Here is a 15,001-nt window from a genome sequence, read left to right on the forward strand (position 1 = left end):
CTGACTCTCCTCTGCATGGGTTAAAGTCTGTGGATTTGGCAGTGGGGTGATTGCTGTCAGGACTGTGTTTATAGGGAGACAGAGCACACACCCAGCAAACAGTGCTGTGCGGGGATCCAGCATTAGGCTTGTGAACCTCATCTGAGACCCCCTCCAGGAGACTTTGAGAAGGAGGATTTATGGCTAGTTCTGGGCTTAGGAGTAACTTTAACCCTTAATAGATACTGATTTTTTTTTTCAAATTTCCTGTTATCCTTGCTTTTTTAGGATAGTTGTGTTTTAGTGCGTACTGATAAAGATTTGGTCTTGCTCTTACAGCTGTCTCATTTCTGCATAAGCATCCCTCTCACAGTATTATTTATTGCAGAGTTTTCTTTGTTCAAGAACCAGTCTGGGGAAAACCAAATGAAATACATGTGATATTTTTAATGGGAATGCATAAAGTCATAAATAATTCATTTTCTTTCTTGAAATGTTGCCTTCTTGAAATGTTGCCTCCTTGATCAGTAATATCTCAAGGAGGAGCAGAATGCTGCTATTTTAACCATCTGTGGTTTCAAAGTTTAATTTCAGCTGAATGTTACTGCATCTGTTTTTTTTTTCTGGGAGCATGATAGAACTGCACAGATGGGTCAGGTAGAAAGCAGATAACAAATACTGGGAGTTACAGCATAAAATATGTACAGGAGAAGATAATGAAATTCCCAGAGATTTGAGTGGAAGTGAGAGTTGAAGGATGTAGTACATAGCTGCAGGAATTCCTCCTGCCTGGCTGCCAGAGCTTATCCCATGTACCCAGAGACACCGGGTGTGCAGCAGCAGAGCACTACCCAAGGTCACTTTGGGCTCTAAGAGCTGGGGCTGGGACTCGAGGCCCCCAGGAGCTGGTGCTACTGACATGGGGTCCTAAACCCCTGGTCTGACTCCAGCAACCTGCACCCAGTCTACTCACACTGGTCTTCCAGTAGCTGGCACTTAGTATATGCAGGGATACAGAGAAGGGACAGGGACTGAGGTTACCCTGGGAGACTTAAAGAAGGGATTTACTAGTGAGAGAGGACAAGGGCTGGGGCAGACAGGGCACTGGCTGGTAGTGCTTTACAGGGTACAGGGCCCTTTTATGCCCCTTCCTGCCTATTCCTCTCTTTTCTCCTCTCTGATTCACTTCCCTGCATATTCCTTCATGAGTTTGCCCACTGCCCCTCACCCCCACCATAGCAGGGACCTTGGGTTTGTGTCCTTACCAGCTGCACAGCCTGGGCTGGCCCCTCTGTGCAATGATGCTGGTAACTCTTGGTGCCTTTAAGTCAGCATGAGGAGGAGTGGCTGTTGGCATTGTGTCTGCTGTCTGTCTGTGTGTGTACTGTTTATTACCTCCCTTTTTCTTATCCTGTTTCATGAGGTCCTTAATCAAATAAGAGTATGGATGCTTTCTCCTTCCATGTTTTTGTATAGAATCTATCATGAAAAGAGCTCACTAATGGTGCTAACACTAATGGCGTTAACTTGGTTCCATTGTTGCTGCTGGAAGAATTTCCTTCTAACATATGTTTTTTCCCATATACAACCTGTAAAAATCTACTGCACAGCTCAGATGCCAGCAGGTGAGGCACACCTGGGGCAGAGATCAGACTTGGAGGCCTGTGGTGGTCCTGTCTCCCTCCCTCCTGTTGCTGTGACAATGATCCCTTGTTGGCTGTGCTCAAAAAACACAGAGCTGCCTCTTCTCATACAGGATGTGATTTTTCATCCTAAAGGAAGCGGTAGTTTGGATCCTAGACCAAGTGTGTCCTTGTGATGTCAGCTCCTGGCAGGTAGCTCAGCATCAGAGAACGAGGCTGCTGCCCTGGGTTCTATTCGTGGCTTCAGAATGGGAGACAAAATGAAATATTAAACCAAAATTAATAAAGAACTCAATTAATTAAATTATTTAACACCTAATGTATTGGAAAAATGTTTTTAAATATAAATTTTACTTTTTTTTTTTGTTCTGTAGTGTGCCTAGAGTTGTTTATCAGGAATGTGCAAATGCTGAAAGGTTGCTTATTGTATTTGCTGGGAATGCCCCGACAAAGGCAGGAATGATGAATCTGGCTCCATGTATTTATTACTTTATAATACAATATTATAGTAAAGAATACTATACTATACTAAAGAATACAGAAAGGATACTTAATGCTAAAACGATAATAATGAAAACTCGTGACTCTTTCCAGAGTCTCGACACAGCTTGGCCATAATTGGCCAATGAGTCAAAACAACTCACACCAGAATCCAATTATCGATTCCCTTCAGGTAGACCATCTTCCACAATGCATTCCACTTGTGAACAACACAGGCACAGCAAATGAGATAAGAATTGTTTTCCTTTTCTCTGAGGCCTCTCAGCTTCCCAGGAGAAAAATCCTGGGTGAAGGAATTTTTTCAGAAAATGTGAATGCCACAGTTGCTGGAACGTGTCTCTGACTCCGTTGCTCTCCGTTCCTGCAGAGCCCCCGCCCGTGCTGCAGGTGCCCGCTAACGTGACGGTGGTGCCCGGGGCCGGGGCGGTGCTGAGCTGCCTGGTGCTGAGCGCGGGCCGCTACAACCTGAGCTGGCAGCGGCACGGACGCGACGCGCGCCTGCAGGACCCGCTGCGCCTCCGCGTCCTGGCCAACCTGTCCCTGGAGCTGAGGCCAGCCTGGCTCTCGGACGCGGGCAGCTACAGCTGCACTGCTGCCAACGAGGGCGGATCTGCCACGGCTTCTGTCTTCCTCACCGTGCAAGGTAATGACAGGATACCGCACCCATGGCTCCCTTGGCAGGGCTCCCTTTGGAACAGGCTGCCCACAGTCTTGGACACGCCCATCCCCGGAAGTGTCCAAGGCTGGATGGAGCTCAGAGCAACCTGGGATGGTGGAACGTATCCCAGTCCATGGCAGGAGGTGGAACCAGAGGGGCTTTAATATCGCTTCCAACCCAAACCATTGTGTGATTTCATAAAAAAATCAGTCAGAACTAAAAAAGGCAGCATGAGCGAGACAAACAGCTTTTGCTGTATACTAGGAACAAATACGTATAAATGCAGTATTTGGTATTCGAGCAAATGTTTTTAAAATTTTGAAGTACTGCAGGATTTTTTCTATTTGTCTTGATTGTGTGGAGGTTTGAACCTTGGTTCTTTGGTGTCTGTCTATGGGTGAGGAGAGACAAGACTCAAAATCTTACAGAAAGAAAATTATTGTCACTTGTAGTTAATTCCAACAGATTTCTGCTTGCAATGCTGCTGGGCCATGTTCTGTGCAGAGGGAGTACCATCATTAATTAACTTTTCTGCTCTAATTGTAGTAATTTGTTAGCTAATGGAAAACTTAGAATTATGGAAAAAATTAATTTTGAATGGAATAGCTTGACCTGAGGTGCTCCAAAACAGAGGTTGAAGGTGGAGTTGTAAAAGTTATTAAGGGGATGTTGTTTTTCCTATATGGGTTACCTAGGTAGAGCTAGTAGGTGTGGAACCACTTGTGTGGGGCCTAGTACAAAATACAGCAGAATGAAGTGTGTTTTTTCAATATCTGTTTGAGTTACCCTTAGATTGCTGCAGCAGAGTTAAAACTTAATTTCTAACTAACTTTCTCTAACCTAAATTTTCAGCAAAGCTGAAAGGAAAAAAGTAATGAAAAAACCTCAACCCCCATGCATTTGAAAAACCTAGTTTTGAATTGTAAGGAATTTTTCCATCAAGTCACTCATTCAAGCATGTCGAAGGCATCAAGTACCTCTCCCTCGTTCATCTCTTCCTGGAATTTAGGTTTTCCTTCCTGTAGCTCAGCTGGGAGCTTTAATACACCAACCAAAATGCTTCTGGTGTTTTTTTCTAGTAAATCTAACAGTTTTACTTCTGCCACAACAGAATATTAAGTTTCAGATCCTTTATATATGTGGAATGATTGTATCAAATGGTTGGGGACTATATTTTGGCTGGTCCTGGTAGTATTTACAGCTTTCAAACATGTTTGAGAGAACCCTCTTGGGCCGCTCATATAAGCCTTAGCTGAGAGTCGGAGTTTAGTTTTCTTTATTTTTTGTAAAGGATGCTTAGAACTGAATAAATACATAGGAAACACTAAGCTGCAGCTAAATTCAGCTTTCTGCAGTAGTGCCTGCCTCTTTTGTTTGGAAAAAGTAATCTACTGCCAGCTTTTCCCAATGGCTGCAATGCAGAAGCTGAATGGTATCTGAAGGGTTTGCAAGTACTGCTACTTGTGATCATTTTAATTTGCCTGGAAAAAATTATTTCCATCAGATTTCTGGGGGTACTCAGTGTATGATTGTCATGTACAGCTTGCAGTGCTTGTTAGGGCCTGGAGTAGTTTTCAGAAAACAGTTTTTATTTGGCAGTAAAGAGTAAAGGGTGGCCAGATGTAAGAGCTACAGCTTTGTGGGCTTGTCATTGTTAGCATGCCAAAGAGGGAAATTTGAAGTCTTGTTAATTGATGGAGATGGGTCCATGCTTTGTGTAGTTGTAAGTAATTCAGAATGTCAAATTAAATTCATCCTGGAGCCCTTTATTATTTCTGGACCAGCTCCATGTAGATCTCTGAATTTCAGATCATAAGAGAATAAACACTGCTTTCATCTCCATTTTCTCTCTGGGGGTGAGTTAAGGCAGAGAACAAATGCTGGTGGCTCTAAAAATAACCCAGCATGTGCTTTTCCTGCTGAAGGAGATTGTAGTAAATCCTTGTTTTAAAAGTGTTGGGTTTGATGTTGCTGTTTCTGAAATGGAGCATTGATGTGACTCCTGTGCCAGCATCTGTGCAAATACAGCCTGGAGCCTTCATGGGCTGACTTTGTGCCCCAGTTGTGTGCTCTGTGCTCAGGAGAACACTCTGTCCCCAGCCTCTCACTGCTCCCCACGACCAGGACACAGGTAGAGACAGCCCTGTGTGAAACTTGGGCCTCTCTGTAGTCTGGGGGTACTGCACAGAGCACTCTGGAAGGTCCTGGAATGCAGTGTGATAATGCCCATTGAGTGCTAGGACTAAAAAGTATGTGGTCAAATTCAGAATTGTGCAAGAGTGGCTATGTAGTGTGAGTTGCTCAAGTCCTCCCATCAGATTGGTCTTGTATGGAAACGTAAGTGAATCTATGAGAGGATTCCTTTTTCATAGTCCTAGAGGACTATGTTGTAGCTGTGTGAGGCTGGAGATTGGCCAGGAGTGTGAAACATTGGTGATCCTATGTATTTTTCAATGTGTTTCTCACTGATGACTGAATTTCCAGAAACACTTAAACCTTTTCTTTCTGGTTTTGTTACAGCCTGATAGGTGAAATAAGAGATTGCTATTTGCATTTTTTTTTTGGCTCAATTAATATAACATATGGTGGAAGCTTGATGTTTTGTTTGTGGTGTTTTTCATAAATATATTTCATTAATATTGATTTTGGGGTGGAAATGTAGGAATTTGGGTGCTTTTTTAAAATCGTAACAGTGTGCATGGTGAAGAGATTGATTTGGGGTGGTTTTTTTGTTTCCTTCCCCTTGAAGAATTTCAACTAAACCGTTAATCCCCAGAAGTTTGGGTGATGCTAAATATGATTTTATGGTAATCTTGGTTTTTCATGTGTTCTGGTGTAAGAGCAGACAAGGATGATTATTGCAACTTTCTTTTCCCTCTACAGCACGAGTGTGTAATGGGGAGAGACTTTGGCTTGTGTTTAGGTTGGTATTAGTAGAGATGTTTTGGGTTAGTAATCTGGGCACGTGATGAATTCCAGCATGGGGTTAACAAGCAGGGAAAGCAGTGTTCTGCTCAGGTGCATCTTTTTATCTGAATGTATAGATGGAATAAAATCAGACATGCAGTAGTTACTGTTCTGTCCACACCATGGTGGGTTTCCTTCACCTTATTATTTAAAATGTTCTATTGCCTGTCTGGTATCACCATCACTGAAAGGTACGTTCACCACCTGCTTGCAGGGAGCACTGTTAAACAATGCAGCGTTCAGCCACACCTACAGGAAATAAGCAGATTTATTATGTGTTCCACCTGCCCACATGAGAAATCAAATGTCTTGTTTGCCTTTGGGCAATGAAGAATTGTCATTGCTGTAGTAAGAGGTGTGCAAGTGCCGTTTGGCCAAGCCAAGGGGTGACAGGAGTGCTGTCCTACTCTCTGAACAGCTGCTTGAGATGTGCAGTGGGGGAAAGTCCCCCTCTGCTGCCTGGGGGGCATTCAGCTGGGGGACTGCTAGGGGTACTTCCCAGTGCCCAGAACTTGAATACAGCTGAAAATAAAAAAAAATTGCCCAGGAGTCAGCAAGTGTGACTTGGCTCAACAAAGCAACACTGATACTCTTATATATCCCAGGCAGGAGCAGAAACCAGGTCTGGATGAACACAGTGGGACTTGCAGAATGAATGTGCTAATATCTGGAAGAATTCCAGGGAAGAGACTGCCCAGATGGATAAAAGAATTACCTTCTTGGCATAACTCTGAAGCTTTTCAGCTCTTCTCTCTGAAAAGATACAATACAGAAATAAATAGTCTGGTCTTTCAGATCTCTCTCTAACTGATGGTGTGAATATTGCTCACTTAGGTCTGTGGATGCACTCTGTTATAATGGGCAGAGAGGAACTGGTTATACTGCTCTGAGATCTTTAAACACTGTGAAAATGGGCCTCCCCACCCTCACAGGGCACAATTCATTCCCAGTATCCCATCTGACCCTGCTCTCTGGCCATTCCCCCTTTTTCCTGTCCCTCCAGGCCCTTGTCCCAAGTCCCTCTCCAGCTCTCCTAGAGCCTCTTTAGGCACAGCATGGGGCTCGAGGTCTCTCTGGGAGGCTTGCCTTCTCCAGGAAAACACCCCCAGCTCTCCCAGGCTGGCTTCAGAGCAGAGGGCTCCAGCTGTGGGAGCATCTCCATGGCCTCCTCTGGACTTGCTCCATCAGCTCCATGTCCTTCTGATGCTGGAGGCCCAGAGCTGGAGGCAGCTCTGTAGGTGGGGGTCTTTTAAGAAGCTTTACACGTGATCTGTGTTGTTTAAAAGGTTTCATTGTGCAGCCTTGAATGAGATGGGCACTGTAATGAGCTTCTGCTTCTCCTTTCATCTACAAATCTTCATCTCTGAGATACAGAGAACAAAGCAAAGGTAATTAAATGGACCTGACATACAAGAAAGCCCCTCTGTGTGCTTGCCTAGTCCCTGGCATTTGGGCAAGAAGACAAGGTGGTTAAATGGTGGCAAATGGGGCCTCACTGATTTTAGTCAATATCTTGATTATTACAGCTATGTATATTGACTTTTTTCTAATAATGTTATTACAAATATATAATACAGGTTAAAATTTCGTTCATCTTCTGCTTACCTGTTAATACCATGTGAAAATACTGGCATGGACAGTAGTGTGTTGCCAAAGCCTGATGTGTAATTGCCGTCAGAGCCAGTTTCCTAATCTCAACAGGAGAGGAGACCTTCCTGTGACCAGAGCATGCAGAATACCCCCAGCGTCTCTTGGCAGCATTTCACACCAAATAAAAATAGCTGAGCCAGCTGTGCACATCATGAATCACTTGGGGACAGTTCTGTAACATGGAGCCATTTCTGGCCCCTTCCTACCCACTCGTGCTGTGTGCTGGCTCTTGCACACACTCCTTAGCAGCCACTGAAAGGTGTCAAGTGTCCCCTGGGCCAGTGGGATGGAGTAATTCCCACTGGAACAAAGAAAGAAGGGCTGTGCAGAGCAGCCCAAGATGTGAGGTACCTCTGCGTTCAATGTGTTCAGCCTCTTGGACTCTCACAAATGGGAGTTGGACTTAGGTTTTTGTCCTGTGGTTTGTCCAGGAGTTCATAAATAGAGTGGTGAGCAGAAGACAAAGCTCCAAAGATGAAGATTGGTACTATTTTTTTTTGTAGCAGCCAGTTTCACTGGTCTCAGCTAACTTTATCCACGGGTGTGGATCTTCTTGCCACTGTAAGACAAAGTCATGCGTATCATAGAAAGTGTCTGTTGCCCAAGTGAACTGCTTTGGTGGTCATTTTTTACTGAGGAAATCTGCCTAAGAATTATGGAATCACAGAATGGTTTGTGTTGGAGACACCTTAAAGCCCATTCAGTGTCACCCTCTGCCATGGGCAGGGATACTTTCCACTACCCTAGGTTGCTCTAAGCCCTGTCTAAGCTGGTCTTGGACACTTCCAGGGGTGGGGAGTCTACAACCTGTCTGGGTTAAAAATGAATGAGTTCTGTTGAATTCACCAATTGATTTTCTAGTGAAAACACCCCTGAAATCCATAACATCCTTTACAATTGTCAACACTGCAGATTAAATTCTCTTCCACTTTTATGTCTGCACATATGTTGTGACTTTCATTCTTATCCCTCAGGTTGCATTCTGACAATTGACCCACCTGAAGGTTTGTGGGCTTTAGTGTCCAGTAGTCTGAATAAGTTTCACAGAAGCAAAGAATGGTGTGTGTTGGAAGGGACCTTAAAGCTCATTTTGTTCTGACCCCTGCTATGGGCAGGGACACCTTCCATGTTGCTCATTGTCTGGTGTTTGTCAAAATTGACTCTTTTGCTGCTTTTTTAAACCCCATCTCAAGAAGACCAATACCTGAATTCTGACCTAATGCCTCTTATAAAGGTGGTTTAGTCTGAGACTTTGACTGTGCCAGTGGAAACAAGTGGTTGCTTTCTCACCACGTAGCTATTTGAAAGTGGGAATGAAGGTCTTACCATAACCTGTGCTTTCTAACAAGACATTTTTAAATGCTGTTTTTAATTTCTTTTGGTAGAACCTCCGAGGCTTGTAATTTCACCCAAGAACCAGACTTTTACAGAAGGTTCTGAAGTGTCCATCAGGTGTTCTGCCACGGGTTACCCAAAGCCAACAGTTGTGTGGACACTCAACGATATGTTTATCATTGGCTCCAGCAGGTGGGACTTGAAGTTGTCTTCATTTATTTTACACTTATATGTGAGAAACAAGGCTTGAATAGTGCCAAAATATTCTACTACTTCAACAGGAGTCTTTGAGTTTTGGGAATAGTACCTCAGTCTTTCCTTCGATAACTCTTTAATTGCAATTACCTCATCTCTTGCAGAGAAACACTTTAGTTCTCTTCTCCAGGTTTTTTTACAAGATTAATTTATGTACTTTCCACAAAATGTAGTGCTAGATATAATAGAGTGTTTATCATGAGGAAAAAAACCCCAGAAACACCTGTTTATAAACCATCTACTCATGGTGCTGTGGCTGCTTGGAGTGTGGATATAACCATTGTTCTTTCTAATAATTTTTCTTGGTCCATTATGTGTTCCCAGGTACAGAATGACTCCAGAAGGCACCTTAATCGTAAGAGAGGCAATTGCCAGAGATGCAGGAATTTATGGTTGTTTGGCAAGTAACTCAGCTGGGACAGAGAAACAGACATCCATCCTCACATACATTGGTAAGTAAGAAAAACTATGTATTAAAATTTAAAAAATAAACAAATTCATCATCAGGGAGGAGGAGCTGTTAAAATGAGTAGAACCCTGCAGAACATACTAGTCGAATTTTCCAAAACCTCAGAAGATATGTTGAACAGCTCACACATGTCCCTTTTGTTTTTGGTTCAAACCTGAGTAGTATTGTTAGGCGGTATTTGGAGCTTGATGCTCTTTCTAAAAAGAAAGCTTTTTAGGTTAAAAAACCTTTGTAGGTTAAAAAAACCCCTAAAATAGGGTCTTACTATGGGATAGACTGGGAAACCTGAGTGAGTGCTTTTGAAAAGAAATTGTGTTTTTATATCAAAATACTGTGTTAAAATATTGATAGCAGAGTATTAAACTGTTTTATGACCAACATCTGGCTGGAGGAGGAGAATGATTTCATGTTTGTACTTTCTGCATGGTGAAACTTTTCTGATTTTGTCTTTGTATTTCGTGTACATTTTGCATATGATTCAGGTGCTCTGGACCAGACTTTACTTTCCCTTGTTTCCCAATGTTTATCTTCCACTTTAAGGTCTGTTTGACTTTTAATGCAAACATTCTTCCATATAACAAGAGAAAACTAGAGTCTTTCACGATTTGTATCTTAAAAGTTACCTGTACTTTGGGTGAAGAGCTCATTTTTTTCTGTCTTGTTTCTTTTTAGAGGGCCCAACATTGACCGTAGTTCAGAGTGAAATTCTGGTTGGTCTTGGAGACACAACTGTTATGGAGTGTAAAACAACTGGAATCCCACCCCCTCAAGTGAAATGGTTTAAAGGTGTGCTCATTGCTTGGTGATGGAGTCATTTATTTAGCAGCAATATTTTGAACAATGATCAGGAAGTTACTTCATTTCTCTCAAGAGCATTATGTTGTATTCAACCTGTGACAGACCTGTGAAATTCTCTAAATCTAGAAGAAATGGCATTGACCTCTAGGGCATAAAGTCCTGCTTCTATTTAAATATGGTGAATTAGCACACTGTAGCACAAGCAGTAATAATAGTAAAACAAAGCTGAGCCTCCTGCCTGCTTACATAAGGTTCATTCTTTCAGAAAATGTTTAGCTTTACACTACAAAAATCACAAAACATTTTTCTGTAGCCTTTATTGGTCTGTTTTCATGTAGCCTCCAATTAGGAAAGGAGAAATACAGCCTGACACACTGTCCTAATGCTGATCTCTGCCCAGAGATACTTGCATTTGTCTTTGCCTTGTGGAACCAATAAATAAAAAAAGATGTATTTAATGTAGTAATGAGCTTTTCCTCTCAGTTGAGTGGGAGTCAGAGTACTCATCTGCTGAGTTCATACAGCTGTGTTGTGAACTAACTCAAACTTGGACACTGTTTTGTGGGGATAATTTTAATAAATATAGGTGTATATTTGATATAAACAGTTATATTGTCTTTTTTCTATCTGGACTTAGGTGACTTAGAATTGAGGGCATCAGCATTTCTCTTTATTGATATTCACCGGGGTCTTCTGAAGATCCAGGAAACACAAGACCTGGATGCTGGTGACTACACCTGTGTGGCCACCAATGAGGCAGGGAGAGCTGTTGGCAAGATAACTCTGGATGTTGGCTGTAAGTAGTTAAAACCTGCATGGGGCACGCTCAGATTGCTGAGTTGCTGTACTGGTCAGGGAGTGGTGTCTTGGCTCCCTGAACCTAACAGATCTGTGTGTGTGTGCTGGGAACACCTTTTGGTGGTTTTGGTTAAGCAGTTTCCTTGTCCCATTTGGACTCCAGCTTGGAATCACTGAATGGTTTGGGTTGGAAGGGACCTTAAAGCCCATCTGTTTCCAGCCCAGTCTTACTTCTTTTGCAAAGTATAAAAGTTATAGGGAGGAAGAGAGGCACAGGAGGAGAAAGCTGTTAAAACCTCGACCTAACAAAATTCTCAAGCAGAGAATTAATTAAAGAAACTTGAGTTACTATGTGAGGTTATTGTAATTTAGCCCTTCCTCTCCTCTTTTCCTAATTCTTTCCATCTGCCTGTGGCCTGACACATTGCATCCTGTTAAACGTTCCCGTCAGGCACATCTGCTTTCTGAACGCATGGCACTGCTTGCAGAAGACAGGGAATTCAGCAACACTGATACTTAAAGTGTTTCTAGAGTTGGGAATGTAAGAAGAAAACCTGTGTACAGTGGGACATAAATTGAGGTCATCAGTGGTGCTAGAGAATGGGATTGCTGTGTTACAGTGCTCACTTTCTGTGTGTGCTCTCTCCCCAGCTCCCCCCGTTTTCACGCAGCAGCCGGGTGACGAATCCGCAGATCTGGGCTCCAACGTGACGCTGCCGTGCTATGTGCAGGGCTACCCTGAGCCCAGGGTCTCATGGAGGAGGCTGGATGGGGCTCCCCTCTTCTCCCGGCCCTTTGCGCTCAGCTCCAGCAGCCAGCTCAGGACAGGTGCACTGGCTATCCAGAGTAGGTGGACTCAGCGTTAAAAGTACAGACTCCATGAGAAACTAAGACATTTGCAAGTGACTCCTTTAAGTTAACTATGTAAACAGACTGAATTTTTATCACAGATTGTTTGTGATAGTGGCATCAGTGCTGTTGACATGCAGTTCATTTTGCTATGAGTTGTTTTTGGTCATTGGCTTCACTCTTCATGCAAGTTATTATTAATCTTTGTTGAAATACACATGGCCTATAGTCTCTGATCCTGAGGAGCCACAAATTTTCATTTTTGGTGGGTTTTCTTTTGTTTTGGTGCAGTTGTTTTTTTTTTTTGGTTTTGTGGGTTTTTTTGGTTGTGGTGTGGGGTTTTTTTTGTTTGTTTGTTTTTTGTTTTATTTTTGTGTAGAGAATTGGTTCCAAACTCAGTGTTTTAGATCTGTCCTAATTTGGGTAATCATCAAAAACTTTGCAAGTGGCTTTGTGATTTTGATTATTTTGCAGCATTTCAGTCACTCTTATATTAAGCAATATTATTCTGTTTTCTTAATTACCCTTTAATTCCTTTCCATATTTTCATTGCTTCTGTACTTGGTGACTGATGGAAAGGAGTGCTCTGTTTCAAACTGAGTGTTTGAAGGTGGGAGAAACAGGGACATGGTGTCCATGTGGAGAGGAACGGGCAGTATTATTTCAGATACTGCAGTCAGCTCTTTTTTTCCCCTGTAGATCTGTGGGTCAGTGATGAAGGGACTTATGTGTGTGAAGCTGAGAACCAGTTTGGAAGGATTCAGTCCCGGCCAGCCACAATCACAGTGACAGGACTGGGTAAGAGCAGTGCGTTGGAGTGGGAATTGTTGGTGTTTGGGCAGCAGGCAGGATGCCTGGGGATTATGTCCATACATGCTGACCTGTCTGTGTGCTGTATTTGTGTGTCATCCATGCAAACTGAATTAGGAAGCATTTACGTGGAATATTGTAATTTATTTCAGTGGATTTTTCTTGTTAGAACATTTTTTTGACTGGCTACACTAACTGGAATTAATTCCACCTGTGCTTTTAGCTTGGACCTTAGAGGAGTGCTTTATCCTGTGTATTTTTTCTTATTCTGAAGTAAATTTACTGAGGAATGAAAAATCACTGTAATGATGGATGCTAATGATGGGGTTCCTGTCATTTAATTAATCTTAAACAAAAAAGACAGCAATGAATGTGGTTGTGTCAGTGTTGAGATAGGTGGGAAGGAGTCTTGGTGATCCAAGAAGACAATAAATGTCTGGCCTTGACCACAGAATCCCACAATGTGGTTTGAGTTGGAAGGGACCTTACAGCCCATCCAGTGCCACCCCCTGCCATGGGCAGGGACACCTTACACTATCCCAGGTTGCACCAAGCCCCATCCAGCCTGGCCTTGGACACTGCCAGGGATCCAGGGGCAGCCACAGCTTCTCTGGACACCCTGTGCCAGGGCCTCCCCACCCTCACAGGAACAGTTCCTTCCCAATATCCCATCTAACCCTACTCTCTTGCAAATATCCATGCTTGGTTGTTATCTCTGACATCTGGCAATAAAAATAAAAAATTATGCAATGGAATGTGTACATTTGCTTGAGGCTAAGAACAGAGTCTCTCTGCCATTGAAGAAGCCATTTGTTAGCTTCAGACTTATTGCAAGAGCCAGTAATACTGGTAGGGTTTGATAGACATGTTTTTACCTGTTTAGAAGTATTATTTAATGCCCAGTACTTAATTTAATTTCTCAGCCATGTGCCCAGTCTTGTTTGCTGTTGGCTTTTCACAGACTGTGCAGGTTTTCTGCTGGGCTGTGACCTCTCTTCTGATCCTTCACAATTTTGTGCCCGATGGAAATTACGACTTACTTTTTGTCCTCTCCAAACCCTCTACATCTGTTCTTCGGTATTTTGCCCAAGTAAGGAAAAATGATAAATCAACTTGGTGCCAGGGGAACATGAGTTCACAGGGAAACCCTTGATTGGATCCAGTTTCAGCTGAACAGCATCTTCCATTTGCTTCCATTCCTTAGACCAAGGATCAGTGTTGATATATTTCCCCAGCTTCCCATCTCTCCTGTGCTACCCCCACCCCTACATTTGTTTCTCTTTTTTTCATGTCTTCAATATAATACTAATTTAATTTATTATTTTACATGAATATGTAATGATTCCTAGTAATTTCTTCTTATTCTTCCTTTTTGTTCAAGTCACTCCTCTGATTGGAGCAAGCCCGGCCACAGCCAATGTCATTGAGGGCCAGCAGCTCACTTTGCCTTGTGTTTTGCTTGCTGGGAACCCCATTCCAGAGAGGAGGTGGATTAAAAACAATGTGGTGGTAAGGACTACTTTGTTTCCTGTGAGATTTATTGGCAGAGGAAAGCTATAACTGACATCTCAAGGCATGATAACAGCTTGGTTTAATTTACAAAAGTTATTGTGATTGCTGCCCATGCCAGAAAATTTCTGACCCAGATGTACAGATGAGGGAATAGGAGATGGCAGTGGGGGCTGTGGAGGTCTAGAAAGGAACTTGGTTCCAAAGTATTTGTGAGTTCTCCTTTTATCTTCTATTTTGCTTGCTTTCAAAGGAGTTTTATACATTTTTGTAGCTCATGTACTTCAACCTTGGACTCTGAATATAGGAATGCTAGTGGAATATACCTACTAGAATGACAAAAGTGGGTTTCTTAAAATAAAGGTACCAGAAAATTTCAGTAGATTTAGTATGTTTTAACATCTTGCCTTTTCCTGTTGCTGGTGGGCTCAATTAAATTCCAGTATCCCTGTTCCATATTCTCCTTTCCTGGTGATGCTGTACTCAGAGCATGAATGAGTGTGTTTTCTTTCCCCCTTGGGAATATACCATTGCCAGTTTATACCTCCTGCAGACACAGATAGGTGATCTTTATGGTCCCTTCCCACCCAAACCACTCAGAGATTCTAGAAAGTTGCTGTAGACACCACACCTGGGCTGGCTGTGTGAATGAAACTTCAGTTCTTTAATACTAAAATTTCTGACTTAATCCTATGAAGCCGCTTTTTATCTTTTTCCTAATTTCTCCCTAAAATCCTTTCTGCACAACTGGAATTAAAATATTATAGCAAAATGCCTAAT

At 42.6% G+C, this 15,001-nt stretch overlaps 1 protein-coding gene across 3 annotated transcripts in view; it reads left to right on the forward strand.

The window, feature by feature from the left end:
- HMCN1 (hemicentin 1) overlaps positions 1-15,001 on the forward strand; it is a 166,567-nt gene that overhangs the window by 55,249 nt on the left and 96,317 nt on the right. For all 3 annotated transcript variants that reach the window (XM_059854550.1, XM_059854552.1, XM_059854551.1), the window contains exons 11-18: positions 2,491-2,766; positions 8,784-8,925; positions 9,313-9,440; positions 10,130-10,243; positions 10,893-11,051; positions 11,705-11,899; positions 12,602-12,700; positions 14,094-14,221. In XM_059854550.1, coding sequence (XP_059710533.1) covers positions 2,491-2,766; positions 8,784-8,925; positions 9,313-9,440; positions 10,130-10,243; positions 10,893-11,051; positions 11,705-11,899; positions 12,602-12,700; positions 14,094-14,221 — 1,241 coding nt within the window. The remainder of the gene's footprint in view (positions 1-2,490; positions 2,767-8,783; positions 8,926-9,312; positions 9,441-10,129; positions 10,244-10,892; positions 11,052-11,704; positions 11,900-12,601; positions 12,701-14,093; positions 14,222-15,001) is intronic.

Source organism: Haemorhous mexicanus, chromosome 9 (genome assembly GCF_027477595.1).
Source record: "Haemorhous mexicanus isolate bHaeMex1 chromosome 9, bHaeMex1.pri, whole genome shotgun sequence".
In the NCBI taxonomy this organism is placed as follows: domain Eukaryota; kingdom Metazoa; phylum Chordata; class Aves; order Passeriformes; family Fringillidae; genus Haemorhous; species Haemorhous mexicanus.